Source organism: Balaenoptera musculus, chromosome 14 (genome assembly GCF_009873245.2).
Source record: "Balaenoptera musculus isolate JJ_BM4_2016_0621 chromosome 14, mBalMus1.pri.v3, whole genome shotgun sequence".
Lineage (NCBI taxonomy): Eukaryota > Metazoa > Chordata > Mammalia > Artiodactyla > Balaenopteridae > Balaenoptera > Balaenoptera musculus.
Window position 1 is genome coordinate 3582675 of NC_045798.1, and position 21979 is coordinate 3604653.

Here is a 21979-nt window from a genome sequence, read left to right on the forward strand (position 1 = left end):
CCAAAGTGAAGGCATTGGAGTCTTTCAGCAATCTTCTAAACACAGTCTGTTTGATTCATGTAAGATGTCTCATGGAGGGCCATTCCCGGAAGATAAAGTGGAAGATGTGAAAGCTCTTGTCAAGATTGTCCCCGTTTTCTTGGCTTTGATACCTTACTGGACAGTGTATTTTCAAGTGAGTGGTGACATTCAGGTTTAATTTCCTCTATCTCCCCGTGAACACTACCCCGGCACTCGTTTTGGCCGTCACTGAAGTGCGCAGGGTTCCTGGCTTTCTTTGTCATGAGTCTTCAGGATCTTGGAATCTTGTTTTTAGTTACGGACTCATTTTTGCTGATTGAAATATTTTGAAAACCTTAAAACGAAGCTAAGAATGGGGATGCTTCTGTTTTTCCAGACCCCGCCTTTTAATATGGTTTAATATTATTGGGATAATGGTTACTTCTTTTTCAAAGTTCATCTCCAGACGACTTTTATGGTGACCAAGTAATTGACCCGTGTTTTCAAACCTGAGCGTTGCACGTCTCAGCACAGTGTAGTGTGGGGGAGGGCGCACGCTGCGAGTGAGTGACAGCCGTGCTCGTGTAATGACAGCTGCTTTTTACACCCAGATGCAGACGACGTATGTTTTACAAAGTCTTCATTTGAAGATTCCAGAAATTTCCAGTATTACAACCAATCCTCATACGGTGAGAACAGTTGAAATGATCTGAAGATTGTCTTTGGGGGTTTACGTGACAAATGGCTTTCTTCTACCAATGGTAGATACTTTGTAATGACAGCAGTTAGCTTTAACTAAAAGCATTCCTATTAAAATGGAATTTTTACTTATTTCTGAGACTGTTTCCCATTGGTTCTGTCCTTTGCTAGATTAAGTTGACTCCTGACGTTAATATTTCACCTGATTCTTCTTTCCCCCGAGAAAGCACAGAAGAACAAATGCAACTCCCTTTAGAAATGGAAGCCTTTTCTCAGTACCAGTGTCTTGAGACGGACTATTTTCCTAGGAGGTTATACTTTGTACAGATGAACTATTCTTGAAATAAGCTTTTCCCATTTAGGTGTTAGTTGTCAAACGAGTGACTGCCGACACTGCAGAAAAATAAGCAGGTGTCTCCTGTGTCTCCCGCTTGCAGTTTCCGGCAGCCTGGCTGACCATGTTCGATGCTGTGCTCATCCTCCTGTTAATCCCCTTGAAAGATAAACTGGTGGATCCCATCTTGAGAAGAAACGGGCTGCTCCCATCGTCCTTGAAAAGGATCGCGGTGGGCATGTTCTTTGTGATGTGCTCGGCCTTCGCAGCAGGTGAGAAGCCGTTTCCGGCTCCGGTTGTGGGTGATGCGGAAGGTGGCCACACGCCGCGTGGCACTCAGGAAGTGTGTGTACTTCAAAAGAGGACACATACGGGTTATTCCAAACCTGCGTGGTGTTCACTTTCTAGTTTTTCATTTGTGAAGCGTAAGATTTGTTTCCTAAGGATTTGTCTGTTGTCTGTTGTTTTTAGAACTGTAACCGGTGAAACGCTCTGGAGAGTGACTTGTGGGTTGAATCAAAGGCGGCTTGTTGGCTCCTAGGGACTTAGATTTCAGACGACTGTTAACTGCTGGGTAGATGAAATGTCATAAATTAGAGGTGCTAAATAATCCTCAGAGCTATGATTCTTAACGTCAGGTCCATTAATCAGCTCCATATGCCCTGAACCCTTTGCACTTTTAAATGTAAAATTTCACGTACATCTTCCTGGAGCGAAAGGTTTTTTTGTTTTGTTTTGTTTTGTTTTTAAATCAAATACAGGTTTGTAACCAGCCTCCATCCTCCAGAAAAAAAGAAAGAGGTTAGAACTAATGCCTGAGTATTCTCTCACCTTTTGGGGGCTCCATTCTGTTTGCGTAATTCTTAGATTCTGAAGTATAAGCTGACATATCGTGTGCTGATAAAACTGAGGTATTGCTGACTTTCTCACCTTGCTTTGGAGCTCTTCCTTCATTAATACTTGAAAATGATTGAACCGTGAAATAGCTTAGTTATATAACAAGACAAGCAAAGCTGCTGTTCCTGAGTCACCCTTATATCATCTCTGTTATGAGGAACGTAATGGTGAGCACGGCTGAGATGGAATTTAATGTTCCCCGACAGCGCTTCACAGCAGCCTCATCCACTCTCGCCAGGGCGAACGTGGCTCTCCGTATAGGCCTAGTAGCTACTGATAACAGTACTCAGGAGATTTGAAGAAATGAGTCCCTAGGCTTAAGACTTCTAGATTCCAGACGCTGGGACATCTTAGGGGACAGTTATGTTCTTTCTTAATCAAATAGGTAGTTCAAGGGAGGGCGTGTCTGAATGACGCTTCTGCTGTGTGATTCGTTTCCCTTCCGGCGCTGTGCACGTGGGGAAGTAAAAGCCAGAGCGAACGAGAGCTGGATCACAGCGGGGCCCTGATTGCAGGTCTCGTGCCGTAGAATCCGTGACGGGCACAGCCGCTGTGCCGGGGCGGTGCCCTGAGTGCCTGCCGTGGGCCCGGCTTCTTCCTGGGCCGGGGAGCCCCCTCTCTGTGCCCCGACCAGCCAGTCACACCCCTTGGAAAGGAGTCCTTGTCCCCTCCCTGTGGGAAAGGGGAGGTTGCCGGTTCCCCAGGCATTTTCTAGCAGACTCCGGCTTTGGTTCCTCTAATACCATCTCGTCTTCCAGTTTCATTTATGGCTGAGTAGCTTCTCCGGGCTGCCCTGAGAACCCCGGGGGCTTCCCGGTGGTTTCTTTGCCTGTTCACGTGGGAAACGACAGCAGACGGGTGACTGTTGTCCAGCGGGGCAGGCAGTGCTGTCTTAAAAGCGTGGGCCGTGCAGGCAGTTCACTTCCTGCTCAGCAGGTCGGGCTGCGGTCAGGTGGCCACGGGCGCCTGCGGAGAGGCAGGTGCTCTGCACCGTGTGACCACGACCGCTCTGAACTTCAGCATCTGAATTGATCACTTAACACGCGGAAGACCACTGAGGCTGGTGTCCTAAAGAGGCTCTCTTTGCTGAGTGGCTAGATGTTGGGAAGGAGCTTAATGGTCACTGGTTTAAAGAGTTTAAATACCTGGCAACTGGACTTAAGCACAATTTATTAAATTTAATGTAAGCAGTAACCGGTGTTAACGTGCCGTTTCATTTCCAGCTCCAGTGAATATTATTTAATTGGAACATTAATGACCTTTGAATAGAGACCTGAAATCATTGCAGCAAACCAAAGTTTTAATAGAAAAGTGACTATTTTGCCTTTTAAGTTACTACATTCAACCATAATAAATCAGGATCTTCCGTTTAGTACCATCCCTGCCAGTAATAATTCTTTCTTCAAATTTTCTTAGATGAGAATCAAGCATGTCCAAGGGGTTTCTTCTAGTCTGCTTGAGAAAAAAAGAAGTGTGTTAATTTGTCATATTTCCTTTCCCCTTAAAAATTGTGTGTGTGCTTAATTTACTAACATCATAGATGCTCACTGGAGAAAAGGGAACCTTAGAAACATAAAGGAGAAAATAAAAATCAACTGTAATTTCCCCAGAGATGCTCATTCCTGGGATGGTGTGTATCTGTCTAATCCTGTTTGTGTGTCTCTGCATACATATACACACACCTTCTGTGTTTGCGAAAATGAGATCCTGATGTGTAAGCAGATTTGAGCCTGATGAAGGAAAACTAAGTGTAAGGAAACCATAAAAGTGTAATAAAAGCTATGCTTGTTACTATTGGGGGGTAGAAAAATCCCCCAAATACAGATGAGCCATCTCCCCCCATTTCCCTCCTCCTCCTCCTCCTTTTCCTTCTCTCTCTCTCTCTCTCTCTCTCTCTCTGTCACATACACACAGATTTAAGCACTCATAATTCCACCACCCAAGGAAATCCTCTACCACCATTCTGCAAGTGCATGGGAAAAATTATGTATGATGTGATGTGTGTGTGTTTATACTTCCTTTGTCACCTGCTTTAAAAAAAAAAAAACCTAAAATATCCTTCCGTGTCAAACATTCACGTGCAGTCCTTTGTTGTTGGGTGTTTAGGTAATCACTGCAGTGAAATTGCTTTACTTCTTGAATCCCTGGAAGTGTAATCACTGCATCCTTGTGTGATGTGTGTACATGACAGAGTTACCTTCCGTCTTCCCAGGCTGGCGGTACCCATCTGTGTGCCTCACGGTCTGCTCTTCCTCTCAGCTGTGTCGTGGATGCCCTGTTACCACAGCGGTTTTTAGGCGGGAGTCCGTGCCCGGGTTTCAGGGCATGAGAGCAGCCTGGAGTGGAGACAGAATCATCTGAGGGCCTTTTTCTGGGTCATAGCTTTCGTTAGGAAGGAGTTCAGAACCACTGGTCCACAGCACTTTTTTAAAAGCTGTTATCCTAGAGTCAATCCACGGTCGTTAAAAATACGTAGATAAAAGTGCAAGGAGACCTAAATTCACCCCTGATCCCACCACCCAGTGATGACACCTACACCTGTGTTTATATCTTCCTAGAATATTTTATTACAGCTAAATTGTTCTTTTTTAAACAACAGAAATGGAACAAACTATTCACACTTTATAAGCTATTTTTGTATACTATATATAATACATACCATTTTTCCAAGTCAATTACAAATTTAAATTATGGTTTTTGACAACGACATCATATTCCATTTTGGGCCGTACTATCAGTTTTTAAAACCAGTCCTCTTATTAAACATGATGGTTGATTCCAGTCTGTCCTTACTTGAAGCAGTGCTGTGTGTACACCCTGACACGTCTGCACACGTGTGCCCATGTCGCATGAAAGGGCCAGAGCCGCGTGCCGATGCACGTCTGATCTCACCGTGCCCTTGTCACACTGATGATTGTGTTCTGTTCATCTTCTCTTACCTGAAGGGTTACAGCATTGTATATCTTTAATGTGTACTATGAGTGATCTTAAGACTTCTTCCCAAAATGTGTCAGACGTTCTATTCTGTGTACAGTTCGTGTGTTGTGAACAGTTTTCTAGTGGGTTTTTCTTGTAATAGAGTGTAGATTGTCACTACTCAGAATTTTATCTCATTTTACGAATATTTTTTTCCCATTTTTTTTTCATCTTCCCTTTAATTTTGTTTATGACATCTTGTGAAGTCTTATATGCTTCTTCATTTAGGTCCTATACATTTCATGTTAAGTTTATTCCTAACTGCTTTTATGTATTTTGGTTTCTCACCTAGGAGATTTTTTAAAATTCTGAGTTTCAGTGAATTATTTTCAGACGGTCGCTCGTCTTGAAATTAACATAGTTTCTTTTCCTGCCTTCTTTATAAAAAGAAGGTATTTATTTATTTGTTTATTCAGGCCGCACCGCACGGCTTGTGGGACCTTAGTTCCCCGACCAGGGATTGAACCCGGGCCTGGGCAGTGAGAGCGCTGAGTTCTAACCCCTGGGCCACCGGGGAGTCCCGTTTTCCTGCCTTCCTGCCACGCCTCCCCGTGTCTCTCCTTGTTTGGCAGGGCGGCCCGGCCTTGTCTAAGGCTGCTGGTGGTGATGGGCGCCCCCCTGTGTCCCTGACTTCGCTGAGAGCACCTCACCTCCTCACCGTGGAAAGTTCACTCTCGCCTCTTAGTCTGCATACGGACTGCTGACGATGTTAAATATCTAAGCTTTATTTCAAGTTTGTGTTTTTGGCAGAAATGAATGTTGAGTTTCTCTCAAATATCTTAGTTTGGTTTTCAGGAGGATCGCATGCCCTCCTTACTCCACCCCACCTCCCTGCCTTTGGCTGCTCATGTTTTTTATTTATTTTAACATCTGGTATTTAACTGTTCCTGAATTTCTAAAATACACCCTGTTTGTTAAAAGGTCTGATTGGAATCTACTAATTCCAATCTGCTCAATAATCTGCTTTTATTGAGTGACTGTGCGTCTCTGTCTAACCAACATCAGTCTGGTTTGGTGTCAGGGTTATACAGCTTCATAAAAGGTGTTGGTAAACTCCCTATTTCTTTTCTTTTTTTAAAGAATAAATTTATTTATTTATTTTTGGCTGTGTTGGGTCTTCGTTGCTGTGTGTGGGCTTTCTGTAGTTGCAACGAGCGGGGGCTACTCTTCATTGCGGTGCGCGGGCTTCTCATTGCGGTGGCTTCTCTTGTTGCGGAGCACGGGCTCTAGGCACACGGGCTTCAGTAGTTGTGGCACTTGGGCTCAGTAGTTGTGGCTTGTGGGCTCTAGGTGGGGCTCGTGGGCTCTAGGTGCATGGGCTTCAGTAGTTGTGGCTCGCGGGCTCTAGAGCGCAGGCTCAGTAGTTGTGGCACGTGGACTCAGTAGTTGTGGCTCGCGGGCTCTACAGCGCAGGCTCAGTAGTTGTGGTGCATGGGCTTAGTTGTTCCGTGGCATGTGGGATCTTCCCGGACCAGGGCTGAAACCTGTGTCCCCTGCATTGGCAGGTGGATTCTTAACCACTGTGCCACCAGGGAAGTCCAAACTCCCTATTTCTGAAGGCAGGGAGTATTTTAACAGGATGAGAATTATCTGTCTGCTCCCAGGAAGTTCCACGTCTTTGCCTAGAAAATCATATGAGTTACATCCTCTCTGAAAGGAAATAAAACTTTTCTACCTTTTTCTCAGTTTTGTACAGATCTTGTTTTTTCTTGAATCACTTAAGCTTTTTGTTTTTTTTAAGGTCTCTAGTAAATCATTTATTGAGTTTTAGAAAAATTGTTAGAGTGGAGATAAAAATAGTGTTTTAAATAAATCTGTTGTGTTTCCTTACTCGTGTCTAGTTTCCCTTTTTTATGTGCTCTTTTTTTGTTAGGCTTGCCAAGACTGTATTTTATAATTTTTCCTTAGACGTCTGTCTTGAATTTATCATTTGATTGTTTTTATGTTTTCTAAGTGAAGAATTTAAGATATTAATTTCTATTACCTTTGGTTTGTTTTGTGGGGTTTTTTTTTTCTCATTTCTTGAGTTAAATTCTTCACGTCTATTTGTTTTTTCTTGCTTAACAGTAAAAACCACATAATGGCATGAATTGGCCTGTTACTGTTGCTTTACCAAGGTCTCTTGCGCTTTGATTTGTTGTAATGTGTTTTTTCTTCCTACGAATATTGAAACTATGGTTTTTATTTTCTTTTTGATCCAAGAGTAATTATAGAGAAGTTTTTTCATTTCATAATATTGATGCTTTTGTTTATCCATTTGTTAATGAAAAAGCTTTAATTGAGGAGTTGGGAAAGATCCTGGCTTTATAATTCTGTACCGTGGACTTAAAGGCTTCCGTTTTGGCCAGTGTTACTTTCTAAAAACGTTCGTGGGGTGCTGCATAGGATGGCTCGCAGGTTGTCCTACCGTCCGCTGAGTGGGTCGGATCCCTTGTAGCAGGAGCCCTGAAGTCCAGTGCTGCCTGGGGCCTGGGATCACGGCGACGGCCCGTGTGCAGGGATGCTGTGGTCTGGGCGGGGTCTGGTGAACGCGGCAGCGCCGGCCCGTTGGAACGGAGCCCCGCGAGGGCACAGGTGTTAAGTGTCCCTAAAGTTCGGGACCTGGGTCTGCCCTTGGGTCTCCGATGCCTCCAGTTGCCCGGCAGAGCCTCCCCTTTCCACCTGCTCGCTCTGGTGAGGACCGGCAGGGCTCGCGTGTCTCGGAGCCTCGCTGCACTCCTAGCAGATGACGGCGTTTCGCTCACCAAGGTCTGTGGCTTGCGTCGTCCCTGGGGAGGGCACGCGCCATCCTCGGGCAGTAGCGCTGTGGCGGGAGGCGCACCCGGGGACCCTCAGGCCCGGCGGAAGCCCAGCTCACACCCCGACGGTCGCTGAGACCAGCGCCCCTGTCTCTGCCCGGCTGCCGGCTCCGGCTTGCTTCTCCCGGGCTCGCGGCGAGCGTGGACGAGGCGGCGCCCGGGTGCAGGGCCTTGCGCCTGACCTTCGGCGTGTTCTCCTGATGCCCGCGCGCTGCGGTTGGCACGCCTCCCTTCTCGGTGGCTCTGCTGGGCCGCTCCCTCACGCAGACCTCTGCCGCTTTACGCTGCAGTTCCTGCCTCGCCCGCAGCGTTGGGTTTTCTTTCGTTTTGACCTGATGTGAGTCCGCGTCTTTAACTGAAGAATTTGGCCCGTCGATGGCTCTGCCGGCTCTCCCAGCATCTGCCCTTATGTCGGCCGTGCCCGTGCTCCTGGCCCCGTCCCGTGCTCCTGGCCCCGTCCCGTGCTCCTGGCCCCGTCCCGTGCTCCTGGCCCCGTCCCGTGCTCCTGGCCCCGTCCCGTGCTCCTGGCCCCGTCCCGTGCTCCTGGCCCCGTCCCGTGCTCCTGGCCCCGTCCCGTGCTCCTGGCCCCGTCCGTCAGGAGCTCTGCCGGCCTCTCTCCCGGCTGCGCAGCCCCTGCTGTCTGGAGGGCTCGCGCTCTCCCTCGGCCTCTGTCCTCTGCGCTGCCCGGCCGGCCGGCCCACCAGAGAGGAGCTTCAGTGATTTCTCACGTCCTTGCCTCTTGGGCCTCGACCCTCGTTATTTGTGTCCCCCTTGCCAGCGCCCCTTCGTTTCCGTTACCCGTTCACCCCCAGTCCTCATGGAGTCATGCTTTCCTAACTAGTAAGAGCGCAGAGCAGATCCCGTCCGACAGTTTACTTCCGTTCTCTGCCAGGCCTTGCAGAAGTACTAGATCCGTGTATTGTCCCCACCAGTACTGCCCCAACACGCGCACGTGCGCGCGCGCACGCACACACACACACACAAACACATGCACAGACACGCAGAGACACACAGACACACGTGCACACAGACACAGGCACACACATGCAGAGACACGCACATACACACAGACACACGTGCACACACAGGCACACACAGACACACGCACAGAGACATGCACACACACACATATGCACAGAGACAGCCGCACGCGCGCGCACACACACACACACAGAGATGCACCCACACAGAGACACACAGACACGCACGCACACAGACACACACGCACTGTCTTAAGCCTCTCTTGCCTTTCCTGTGGAGGACAAGAGTCTTCTCCAGCTTCAGTATCTATTCCCCTAAAACAGGCTGAGTGGGTGCTTCCCTCTCTGCTCTTGGATTGGACGGAGCCCTTCCAGCCAGAGGGTCAGCGGCCAACACGGTGCAGTGATCTTCCGGTCTCAGGGCAGCGGCCCCGGGCTGGCTGGAGCTCGGCCCACGCCGAGGAAGCCCACAGTGCTTTATCCTGTGCGTTGGAGGCGCTCCAGCCGGGCTGGCGCCACAGCCCCCTTGGTGCTGCCCGCTGCCCTGCCAGGGAGCAGAGCCGTCCCTGTGGACAGGGCCCCTGATGCCACCACCAGCGTCCTGAGAACCGCCAGGCCGAGCCGCACGCGCCCCTTTCCAGAGCAGCGAGCGCTGTGCCGTGAGCGCTCTGCACGCCTGGGCCCGCTCTGTGTTTCTCCGCCGCAGGACGGGTGTGGAGGTCGACTCACCTCCGGGAGGTCTGTCTTTCCCTTGGCCCTTTGATGTGTTTTCTCTTTGTTTGGACATTTCATTTGCGATGTGTTGTGGGCTGCAGATCCCAAAGTCTGTCTTTCATCCGGTCAGTCCTTCCCTGGGCCTTTCTCACGCGCGGGGTTTTGGTTTGTTGTATTGATCGATTGATTGATTGATTGATTGATTGCTATGTTGGGTCTTCGTTTCTGTGCGAGGGCTTTCTCTAGTTGCGGCGAGCGGGGGCCACTCTTCATCGCGGTGCGCAGGCCTCTCACTATCGCGGCCTCTCTTGTTGCGGAGCACAGGCTCCAGACGTGCAGGCTCAGTAACCGTGGCTCACGGGCCCAGTTGCTCCGCGGCATGTGGGATCTTCCCAGACCAGGGCGCGAACCCGTGTCCCCTGCATTGGCAGGCAGACTCTCAACCACTGCGCCACCAGGGAAGCCCCCATGCTCAGGTTTTAAAAGGAATATTTTTAATATATTCCGTGGTCCTCTACCCAGACTCCTGTCCTTCCTCATACGGTTTTAAATACGTATATTTTTACATATACATTAGATATTATGGCCCGTTATTTCATTTGCAATTAGAACCCTTTAAAAACAAAACCTAGCGACAGCTTTACCTTAAGAAATTGGTCCTACACGTTGTTGTTTTAAGCGTTATTTTGATCTGCTTATCTTTTGTTTTGTGGAGAGTCGCTGTTTCTGATCTTGCTTATTTTCCCATGTCTCTCTGCCCCGCGAGACAGATGACCGATGATCCAGTGAGGTCTTGGTGCTGCTGAGGGCAGAGGGTGGTTCGAAAAGTCCGGGCTACAGTCGTCCCCCTTATCCCTGGTTTTGCTTTCCGTGGTTTCAGTGACCCCACGGTCAACAGTGGTCTGAAAATACCCACAGTACAGTGAGATATTTAGAGAGAGGGGAGACACCTTCACGTAACTTTTATTCCTGTATATTGTTATAATTGTTCTATTTTATTATTAGTTACTGTTGTTAATCTCTTACTGTGCCTGATTTATAGATTAAACTTTATCAGAGGTATGTGTGTGCAGGAAAAAACATAGTATATGTAGGATGTGGAACTGTCCTGGGTTTCAGGCATAAGGGGGGACGACTCTACTTTGCTGATAAGGTTAAGCCCGTCTACACAAGGAAACTGGCAGTAGTAGTAGTAGTGGTAGTTGTAATAGTGATGACGATCAGTGAATCAGCTTAAGTCCCTTCTCTTGAAGGGAAAAACATCTCCAAATTTATTACCTTCTGATAAGTAAATAGCACAATTAATCTTTTTATTGCAGGACTGTTTAGGTTTCCCCTGCTCCTCCTTTTAAAAGAAATAAAAGGTGTTTAGGTGAGCAATCCAGAGAGGTGAGGATTGCATTAACCATGTAGAACACTGGTTTTATAAGGCACCGCAGAGCGTCCCCATGAAGTATGGATTATGTGACCTCTGTTTTTTAGTAACCTACCTCGGAAGCTGCAAGTAGGGAGATTCCTGAGGTCGGGGGGTTCTGGGGGAAGCTGTGTCATTGGGCATTATCCTTTCATGTATTCCTCAGAATCATCAACGGACATCTTGTACCAAGCATCTAGTTTTTGAGTTTAATTGCAAACGTTAATGAATAAATGCTCATAACCTACTTATGAATTGTAGGAATTTTGGAAAGCAAACGGCTGGACCTCGTGAAGGAGAAGACCATTAACCAGACCATTGGAAATGTCGTTTACTATGCTGCGGATTTGCCAATCTGGTGGCAGGTCCCTCAGTACGTGCTGATTGGCGTCAGTGAAATATTTGCGAGCATCGCAGGTGAGGTTTCCTTCCTGTCGGGGCGTCCGCGTCCAATCCTGTCGCAGCACGATGAAGCCCGTGCTGTTTCCTTCTTTGTTAGGCTGCGTCGAGATAGAAACAGCACGGTGCTTGGTGGGTGCTGGCGGGCAGTTGTGGTGCAGAATGTGAATTGGTGAGGAAAGAGCAGTGCTACGGCTGAGGCTCTCCTTTCTTGGTGTAAAAGGATCCCCAAGACATCAACGTGCAGTTCACCTACCGTAGAGGGTCCGCAGGAGAGAGGCTAGAAGAAGGAAGACCCCCCGTAGGGGCTGCCTGGCACCTGCTAGTAACCGAGCCCTGCAGGCCTGCCGCCACGGCCGGGCCTCAGGGGTCCCTCACTGCCTGGCTCTCAGTGTCTTCGTTCAGATTTATAAGGAAGCAAACCTAGTTTTTAAAACCTGTTCTCACAGGCCTCTCTTCCCTATTGGTGAGATCACGTGGTGACATGTGGACAAGTAAATCCTGTGCAGGCCTGTTCCCAGCTGCTGCGAGCGAGGGAAGGAGAAAATGAGTGACGCCCAGAGCGGTGGGGCTGGGAGGGCGGCGGTTCTCACCTCTCCTGCCTCCTGCAGAGCTCACGCGGGCTGGCTGATGAACTTGTGGAGGGAATAAGTTGCACGGGGTGGCCCTTCCTTTAGAGCGCGGTGCAAGTCTCCATGTCTACTTATTACAGCGGTGATTCGGTTTATAGATGCACCTGCTGAAACTGTTCTCAAATTCCTTGCCTTTCAGATAGAATTCCTGAGTAGATTTCCCCATTTTAGTGTAAGTACTTTGTGTGCAAACTCCCGTTAGTTAAGAATGTAGGCAAAATTTGCTTCTTCAGACTCTTCCCATGAGGAATGAGAAATTCCAAGAGCTGACAAGCCAAGTGCTGCCTGCAGGGGTGAGGGCGGGAGGTGACTGGCCACCTCCCGGAGTCTCTAGGGGCTGTGACCGCCGGAGGCAAGCAGCCAGCCCGGTGCGGTCTCAGAGCCGCGCCCCACAGCCCGGGGGTCCGAGGGCAGCGGCGCGGGCACCCCGCTCCTCTCCCCAGACGCCCTCCTTTTCTTCCCCAGGCCTGGAATTCGCGTACTCGGCCGCCCCCAGGTCCATGCAGAGCGCCATCATGGGCTTGTTCTTCTTCTTCTCTGGCGTCGGGTCCTTCGTGGGCTCGGGACTGTTGGCGCTGGTGTCCCTCAAGGCCATCGGGTGGATGAGCAGCCACACGGACTTCGGTGAGGCCCCCCCGCGGCCCCGCTCCCCGTCGTAGGCAGCGACCAGCGCCCCCGGCCTGCCCCCTGCGCCCCGTCAGACCGCCCGCCTCCCCTCGTTTACCCACGTCCCTGGTGGTCTCCTGGGCGCGGGTGGGCCTCTCCTGCCCCAGGTCAGCCTCCGCCAGCGGCCGTGTGGCTGGTGCTCTCTCGGCGCGTCGGTGATGAGTAGACTGACCCTCCCACCTTCAGGTCCAGCACTAGTTTTATCTTAATATGAGGCCAATAAAATCCGTATCACAAACGTCCCTTCATTTATCGGGTTGGCCAGAAAGTTTGTTCGGTTTTAAGTAAAGCCACGTTTTTCATTTCCATGAAGAACTTTATTGAACAACGTATTCACTAACCTAACGAACTTTTTGGCCAACCCAGTATCTTATTTTCGTATTTTTTTTCTTTTCCTGATGGTACCTTTTAATTTCCTGCTGTTAAAAAAAAAAAAAAAAGAGATAAGTTGCCTTGTTAAAAACAAGTATTACTCATTATCAATCATAATGGGATTTTACAGCTAATACCAGTAGGTGGCATCTTGAGCAAAATCACTCCCGAGAGATGAAAGCTTTGCTGTTTCCGTATTTATGATAGCCTTTAAACAGACCCAGGAGATGGAGGTGTGTTTCTTCTTTGTATGTTTTACCAGTAAAAACCACCATGTTGCTTTTCCTTGTATAGGCATGTGGCGTTTGCCGTCCCCTGTAGAAGGAGCGGCAGGTGTGATCCCAGATTTTGTGGCTTCTCTGTGCTCAGTACCCCCTGGGTACTGAGCCACTTGTAGGTTCTAAATCCCCTTGAAAATCGGGTGAAAGCGTAGAGGCTGTTCTCCAGAAATTGCAGAATTCCAAAAGCCCTCCCATGATTCAGTTAAAATTCCCGTCTTGAGGGGGGCGTTTCGGCCCAGAGACCCCGGATGCAACTTCCAGAACCGGAGCCCCTGCCGCCCCCGGGCTCCATTGGTGATGTGTCCAGCTGGTGCGGCTGTGAGAGCCCATGGTGTGCGGGGCAGGCCCTCCTGGCTGTGCTGAGGAGGGGCTGTGCCCATTTCTCCTGCCCCTCGGAGGGTAAGTCCAGTTACACAGGGTTCTAGGAGTTCTCCTGCGCTCTTGCTGTCACGTAATCTGTTTTGTACGTGTGACAGACCTCCTTCAAAGGAAGACTTGTTATAGGGACCACACCTCGGTAGTTCTCAAGATACAGATTCTGTTTTTTTACTCTCACGTGTATCTTAAAGGATCGATTGGTTTTTGTCATTCTCATTGCTTTCCAGTGATTTAATCCACCCCCCCCCCCCCCCCGCCAGCCATTACTAATTTAATAACTGGTAGTTTACCTGTCACTCGTCCTTTACTTCTGACAGGTAATTTTAAAACTTCTCATTGTGAGGTTTATGTCCAGTATTGATGCACGTGGCACACGTGGCCAGATGCTGGACCTGGATTCTGTTTGTTGTGCTGTTTTCACGAGAGAGAAGCGCCTCGTCGTGTGTCCTGGATCGACTGCCCTGTACACGAGTGCAAGGTGGCCTCTCCTTGTTTTCCCTCAGTCCCTTCTGCCCGGAGCCCCGTGTCCAGTGATGTGAGAGGACGTGGCAGGTCGGCTCCCGCTCGTTAGGGGCAGGTGGCTGTCATGGGCGGTGGTTTGGAGAGAGACTGGGACAGGTGACACCTCCTCCCCCCGCCCCCCGGTCCTTGTTCCTGTCGGAGGAGCAGCAGGTGTGATCCCAGATTTCACGGCTTCTCTGCGTGCTGGGCTCTCCCCGCTCTGCCCTTCGGCAGGTCTGCCTGCATAAGGGCTCAGGCGGCAGTGGGGCTGGCTGAGCGTTTCCTGACTGACACGGGGATAACTTCCTGCCAGGTTCCAGGGCCACGTCTGAAGGAAGCGTCCCCAGATTCTCACCTCGTTGTTTTCCGCTCTCCCTGTCCTCCCCAGGCCTGCTTGTCCTCGTTATTATTATTATTCAGATGGGGGGTCACATCCATACTGTGAAGGGCACTGGTCTCAAGTGCACAGCTTGGTGTGCATTTCATCCAGATCAGAATGCAGGACGCGGAAGGGTTCCTTCTGTCCTTTCTGAGTTAAGCCCCCGGCCCCCAACAAGATGAACTCTGTTCTGACGTCGGCCCTGCTGAGTCATGTGGTCTCTCTCGTCCTCTGCCGTGACCGTGGCCTTTCACTCAGCACTGAGTTCTCAGGGTCATCCCAGTGATTGGTTCTTTGTTATTTCTGCGGAGTATCCGTCGTACAAATAAGTCAGAATTCATTTATCTGTTCTGCGTGTGTGTGTTCGTGGGGTCTCCAGTTTGAGGCTGTCACAAATAAAGCAGCTGGGAATGTTCTTGTGCGTATGTTTGGGGGACACATGAAGCTTGTTTATTGGGGCCCAGGAGTCTGTCTGATCAAATATGAAACACCCCAAATTTACCGTCTTTATATGCAGTTACCTTCTGTCTGTGAAGAGGCCCAAGAAAGTACAGAGTGATCACTTCTAGGTGGTGGACCCAGTTCTGAATACCCTTCCTAACACCAGACTGCGACCGGCCCTGGCAGGGAAAACACCGTGTACAGTTTGCTCGGCCTGCCAGCTTTGAGCTTTGCAAGTTGTAAATGACTCTTTAGTTTGGGAAGATGGATGTTTCAGAGCTGGCACTTAGAACGGCGTGATTGGTGTTGTGACGACAGCCTTGCTGCGGTGCCACCAACCAGCACTGCAGCGCTGGCGTCTGCAAACCAGGGTCCAGGGTGGACCGGGGTCTCCGTGACCAGGGTGGAGCCCGGTCGCAGCGAGGACCTAACCGCTGTCTCGGCTCTGTGACCCCTGCTGAATAAACAGCACGGTCAGGTAGAAACTCTCGTGTTACTGGATCTCCCCCCAAAGCAGTAAACTTACGAAATCGTTGTCTTCTACAGCCTGAAGGAGTGAGAATTCTTTAAAAACATGCGAGTGCTTATTATACAAACGTGTATTATATCTGTTCATTAGTTCTGTTAAATACAAGCAGTGTTAAACATCTGATTTTAATGAGTATACGTTCAGGCAGAAAAAGGAAGCTCCAGAATGACCCAGCTTGACAGAGACCTTCAGAGGAGAGGAAGTCTGGCGTCTTAAATAAGCCAGTGGGAGATGCTTTTGAAGCCGGTCAGAGAGCACGGCCGCTTTCTTCCTAAGACGCCAGCATCCTCTAGAGGCGCTGCTGACGAAACGCCCCTCCCTGCTCCTCTGTTCGGCAGTGTGTGTCCGACCAGCGGCGTCAGCGGTCCACCGTTCCAGGGCTGTGGCGACGGCCGTCTGTTGGGAGCTGGGGTGGCGCGCTGTGTGCGGCTCTGGTGTCCTTACACACAGCCCTGCGTCTCCACGCCGCGCGGCCGCTTCTCAGGGGACAGACGGCAGGTTTACAGCCCTGGTGGCCCCGGACCTACGTGTGGACTGGGGCTCCTAACGGGGCCTGTGAGGGGGAGGCGGCCGCGTGGCCCGGGTGCCGTTTCCACATTTGACAGGCGGGGAACCTGGTCCCCGAGACCCAGACGCCGGGGTCTGAGCCTCCCTGGTGGAGCGCCGCGGTCCGCGCCCGTAGCCTCCGCCGCCTCGGCACGGGTCGGGCACCGAGCAGAGCCTCGCACGTAGCGCGCCTCGCGTGGTGCTCGGGGCAGAGTCGGCCGTTAGGTGTGTCAGCTCTTAGGGTGAAAGCGGGCGCCTGTGTCTCAGCCTGCAGCCTGAAGTTTTTTAGGAGAAATGTGAAAAGCAAGCTGTGCGTCCCCCTGGCGCGTGGAGTGCGCGTCCAGCCGTCTGTCCCGGCCTGTGACGGTGCTTTGTTTGAGGTCGGGTGACGACGCGGGAGTCCAGCACTCAACACCTGACGTGACGTCCAGGCTGCGTCCTGGCCCGATGCGCGCGCGGTCTTGGCACGTGTGCAGACTGCAGACCCAGGCGAGGAGGGCCATCCGCTGCAGGATCTGGCGTGGAGACCGTGGGGGGCTCCTCCTCACGTGGGGAGCAGGAGGCCCCAGCCCGGAGCCCGTGTTGAGACGCAGCTGACTTCTCAGTGGCTTTGGAAACAAAGCACTTGTGTATTTTGAATTAGGGGTAGGATTCTTTTCTCTTTTTTTTTTCTTTTTTAATGACCACAGTTAAAAGTCACCCTGACCTTCGTAGGAACCAAGTTAAATACATAAAATCTTTTAAACTCTCTCTCTAAGTGCAGCTTCCGTGCTGCTTTTTCTTTTCTTTTCTCTAGGCAACATCAACGGCTGCTATTTGAACTATTACTTTTTTCTTCTGGCTGCTATTCAAGGAGCTACCCTCCTGCTCTTCCTTATTGTTTCCGTGAAATACGACCTGCAGCGGTCTAGAGCAAACGGCACGCCCGCCAGCAGGAGGACCTGATGCTCCTGCACCCCCGTCAGGTCTGTTGGACGGACAGATGGACGGACAGATCCGTGGGAAGGTGCTCTGGGGGGCTCGGAGAGCAAACAGCTGACTTCCCTAAAACTTGCATGGTGCTGGGGTTGGTTCCTTCTTTTCCCCCCCGGCGGCCTAGGTAAGTGCCTTCCTGTGGTTGAGCCCTGCTAAAGGCCCCTGGTCACCCTGCAGCTGGTTTGCCCTCTGACAGACACCTGCTGCCGCGGCGCAAAGTCTCGGGAGACGACGCCCGTGCTGGTTGGCTTCCCGGTGTGTCAAACAGACCTCGTCCTCTCCTTCCCACAGGACACGCTCTCGCTTTCTTCTCCTCTGATGAATAAACATCTGTTTGTGTTGAGGAAGGGGAGGGTTTGTTAAGAAATAGAAGTGTGGTCAGGTGCTGCCGAGGGTTTATAGGAGAGTCCCGTTGATGGTTTGTCTCCTGAGCCACAGGTCTTGCCCGTGCGGGTCCTCGGCACAGGCGGCCGGTGGCTGTGTTCCGTCTGCCGCTTCACGTAACGCTGAGCGCTTAAACCGTCGCCATTGCTTTCTTGTTGCTCTCTCCTTAGGAGCATGATGTTTCATTAAAAACTATTTAAGACCGTGTGTTCCGTCTCGACCTGCAGAGCAGCCTAACGCATGTTTTAAACCTTGCCTGGTCAGTCCTTGTGTACAGTTTCATTCTGGTACCGTCGAGACTAAAGACCCACCACGGTGGGTGGAAGGAAACCCCTCTTCTGAACAGCACTGGTGTGATTGGAGACGGTGGGGAGTGTTCACTGTGAACCGGAGCTGTCCGCAGTCACCGACTCTGGTTGTGTTGTACGCGACATGGGGGTTCTCATTTTGTCTAATAAACTGTTGTCTGTTTGTTGCTGTGTTTTTGGTATAATTTTATTATAAAAAGCACCTCGAATATGAGACCCACTGGCTCCTTCTCTGCGTGGTCTGTCCACAGTCGTCGTGTATTTGCGTTTACGTGTGGACGTCATGAGCGTTCCTGGACTGTCACAGGGTAAAGGGTCCTGGGTCAGGAACTGACAAAAAGTCACAATAAAATACCTGTTCCTGACGCAGCCCTTTGATTTCTCTAGGAGAGTGATTCTTGAGCCTGCTCTGTATTAAAATATAATTCTATGTTTGGGGAAAACAGAAAACCAAACGCAAACACCCTGCTCGTTTTGGTTTATCTTGTTGTTGTTGTTTTTAATACAAAGTACAGGAAAACACAAGGAGGTCGTGACTGGTGGGGTTCAGACAGATTGAGGACCGATGACTCAGTGTAACACCAGTTCTCAGAGGGGCTGGAGGTGTGAGTTTGGGTTAAAAAAATAAATAAGAAGGGTTGGAAAGCACTGCTCATTATCCCCCAGAGGTACAGTTTCTGTCTTCAGGATCTATTGCATTCTGAAGACCATTAACCTGTGCTGTCAGAAAACACACTTTCTCTGTAGGGAATTAGGCACGAAAGGGAAAAGGGAGGTGTGGTGAGCCAGCCCTTCCCTGGGCTCCGCGTGGCCGGGGCGCGTGAAGGCGGCAGGTGGGGCGCAGCATGGGCCGCCGCCCTACACCCCGGGAGGGGGCTGGGAATCAGCCCAGGGAGAGAGCCAGGTAGGTACACGCTCTGCTGTCGAGGGGAGCCTGTCCAGAAAGCCAGCCAGGCACAGAACTGACAGCCCCTAACTTTCCACCTGAATTTAGAGAGTGTACGATTGTGGTCACCACATGGCTCTGAACAGCAGCTGAAGAAGCAAATACACAAAACCAGTATGCTGCTGTAGGGATTTTATTAGAAAAGTACAGGCCCTGGAGACTTGGACGTGTGTCTTTTGCCGGTTTTTATTGGCCTCAGAAGGCACGTGTCCATGTCATCCACTGGAAGACACTCATCCCTGCTGTCTCTTCCCTGAAGGTGGACGGACCTGAGCGCCTCGTCTCCGCACGGTATCGCGGGTGGCTTTAAAGAGAAGGTTTGGCTTAAGGCTGAGCTCCTACAGGACGGAGCTTACGAGCCTCCCGGTTTCGGACAGAGACCTCACAGGCTGCCGTCGGGGACATTCCGGTCCGTCTGCCGTCCTTACGTCCCGCTTCACTGGCGGGGGTCCCACCTCCGAGGGGCCACTGGAGCCCTTCGCCCCCTTGATAGCTGGATGCTGAGGTGGCCCCTTCTCGCTAGGTGGGGAAAGCACAACACTGCAAAGCTTCAAAACGGCAAGTCCTTTCAAAATTACACTGGGCCTCTCTTCAAAACGCTGATCACTTCTAAATTCTAGGTGATAAAAAATGGACGGTCTTCAATATTTTCAAACTGTTCCACTTGGTGCCAAACAGTCCCACCACTTGAAAATCAAAGCGCATTAGAGAAGAGCAGAGTACTGTGACAATCCGAAATCGCCACACGGCACACGGTGACTTGCTGTTACGAAAACCAACCACATCGTTCACAGGCATTTTCAAGTAGAATGAAGTCATTTGAGCAGGTGTTTTTAAATGTTCTTTGCAACACCTTGCTCTTTTGGAGATCAGGCCTTTTAGAAGAAATAACATTTTAAAGTGCTTTATGGAACTAGGACGTATTAAATAAGTGAACAGTACAAAATGCAAGGGAAAAACCAAAGCACAGCAAGGCTGCGTAACCATGAAAAATCAGCATTTACTAACTTCCACGTGGACTAAAAGGCACGTGCCTCACAAAGGAAGCCGAGCTAGTGCCGGGGAGTTGCACCTGCAGGCTTACCTGTGTTGGTGTCTCCTCCAGACCAGAGCCTCAGGGGAGAGGGGACTGGCAGGTGAGCGGACCCAGACGGAAGTGACTTCACCGGAGCCTGGCTGCCTGGTGGTGAAGACCCGACAGGTGCCAGGCTGAGTTTCCAGTGGCCCTGGGTCCCAGCGAAACGGGTTGGATAGCAGTGGAGGAGCAGGCGGCCAGCTACGTGGAGCTTTGGAGAAATGTACGATGAAGCCCTTGACCTTGACCTTGGGACTCCAGTGGCAGAGTTGAAGGTGGACGGGCCAGTCAGGACCTCTCGCTTGCACATAATTCTCCGTATCCTTCCTCAACTCTCCCCTGACGCTTGGAGCTGCTGTCATTAGCAGTTGTTCTTAAAGATAGATCAGTATCTTGACCAAAGGGGTTTCTGCTCCACCGACTACAGTATTTGGGCAGGAGATGCCGGTTTGGGTAGAGGATGCTTGAAGCCTGCGTTTGTGAGGGCACAAGAGGAAAGGGATGTGACACGGCCACTCCCATGTTCCGAGGTCGAAGGGGTGAGGGGTGGCGGTGTCTCTCCAGAAGGAAGTGGAGACCGAGTCTCTCTCCTGCTGAGCGATGAGTCAGACATGGGGACCCTGGTGACCACCGTTGAGGGCTGGTGCGCTGGATGGGAGGGTCTGCAGACAACAGAGAGGGGAGGGCTGGGCACCCGTAAAATCCCTCTAACCTTGCCCTAAAGGGAACCAGAAAGTGGGGTGGTAGCCAGAGACCACGCGGGGCAGGGGAGGTCTTGGAGTCTCTTGTGGTTTTGAGAATGGAGAAAAGAGACAGCTTTACAAAATCCAAGCATCTGCATACATAAAGTGAGCGTTATGGTCGTGGGAAAGTGGTAGAATCCCAACGTGAGATTTTCCCTGCCGGGGCTGGAGGTGGGGGGCTGGGCTTGAGTCCAGAGAGCAAGAAGGGGGGTACGGGGTGCGGAGGTCTTCAAAGGCCCTTCCCCACAGGGGCCCGAGCCTGTCAAGAGGGGCCCCCGGTGTGTGGGGTACCCCATTCCCAGTGTCCTCACACTGCTAGCCAAAGCCTTAGGGAGAAACGCAGGGGACCACAAACTCGGGGGCAAAAAGAGAAGAAAAGGGCACAGAAAAAGCCACGCACCCAACACCACTCTGTGCAGCGTGGGCACATGGGCGCCCAGGCTCGAAGCACCCCAGAGGGTGCGAGAGGCCAGACCCTCCTTGTAACAGACCTGCTCCCCAGGAGCCGTCCTGGCAGAGAAACGCCGGCTGCTGTGCTGGGTTGAATGGTGTCCACCCCGACCCTGTGAGTGTGACCTCACTTGGAAATAGGATCTTTGCAGGTGGAATCAAGGTGAGATGAGGTCATCAAGCTGGGCCGCGGATCCAGGACGACTGGTGTCCTTACGAGAAGAGGGAAATCTGGACTCACGGGCGCCCAGGGAGACGGCCACGTGACCGCGGACGTAGAGCGGCGTGATGCTTCCGCAGGCCGAGGGCACCAAGAAGGATGCGGAACACCAGGGCTGGAAGAGGCCAAGGGGGGGGCCCCCCGCTCCCCAGGCCCTGCAGAGGGACGGCCCTGCCCACACCTTGGCCTCCAGAAGTGGGAAGGGAGACGTTTCTATTAGCAGTTTCCTAGGGCTGCCTTCACCAAGTGCCGTTAGCACTGGGGCTTAAAACAGTAGAAATGTGTTCTCCCAGAGTACTGCAGGCTAGGAATGTAATGCAGGTCTCACTGGGCCAAAGTCAAGGTCTTGGCAGGGCTGCCTTCCTTTCTGGGGGCTGCAGATATGACTCTTTTTTTTTTTTTTTTTTTTTTTTTTTGGCCGAGCCATGCAGCCTGCGGGATCTTAGTTCCCCGACCAGCGATTGAACCCAGGCCCACAGCAGTGAAAGTGCCAAGTCGTAACCACTGGACCGCAAGGGAATTCCGCAGCGATTACTTTTCTTGCCTTTTGCAGCCTCAGGAGGCTGCCCGCATCCCTTGGCTGGGGTCCCCTCCCTCCCTCTGCAAAGCCAGCAACAGCATGCTGAGTCACCCCACATCCCTCTGACCTTCTTGGCCTCCTCTTTCCACTTTCAAGGATACTTGTGATGATACTGGGCCCACGCAGATAACCCGGGCTGATCTCAAGTCGGCTAATAAGCAAACACGGTTATCTTTGCCAGGTGAGGTCACATAGCCACAGGTCCCGAGAGCTTGGCTGTGGACATCTTTGGGGGCCATTCTTCTGCCCATCAGTCAAAATTCCAGAATGTTGAAGCCACTGCGTGAGGCCTGGCATGTTTTCACAGGAGAAGCTCATCATAAATCAAAATTAACCTTCCACACATATTTGGTAAAAATGCT

At 51.1% G+C, this 21979-nt stretch overlaps 1 protein-coding gene across 5 annotated transcripts in view; it reads left to right on the forward strand.

Annotated features, from left to right (window-relative positions):
• Positions 1 to 21979, forward strand: part of SLC15A4 (solute carrier family 15 member 4) — a 126284-nt gene that overhangs the window by 9858 nt on the left and 94447 nt on the right. For 3 of the 5 annotated variants that reach the window (XM_036874804.1, XM_036874806.1, XM_036874807.1), the window contains exons 3-7: positions 7 to 175; positions 612 to 689; positions 1137 to 1305; positions 11074 to 11229; positions 12309 to 12467. In XM_036874804.1, coding sequence (XP_036730699.1) covers positions 7 to 175; positions 612 to 689; positions 1137 to 1305; positions 11074 to 11229; positions 12309 to 12467 — 731 coding nt within the window. Of the gene's footprint in view, positions 1 to 6; positions 176 to 611; positions 690 to 1136; positions 1306 to 11073; positions 11230 to 12308; positions 12468 to 16732; positions 17776 to 18808; positions 18838 to 21979 lie in introns of those variants that run through there. The other 2 variants (XM_036874808.1, XM_036874805.1) reach the window with 2 other exon arrangements.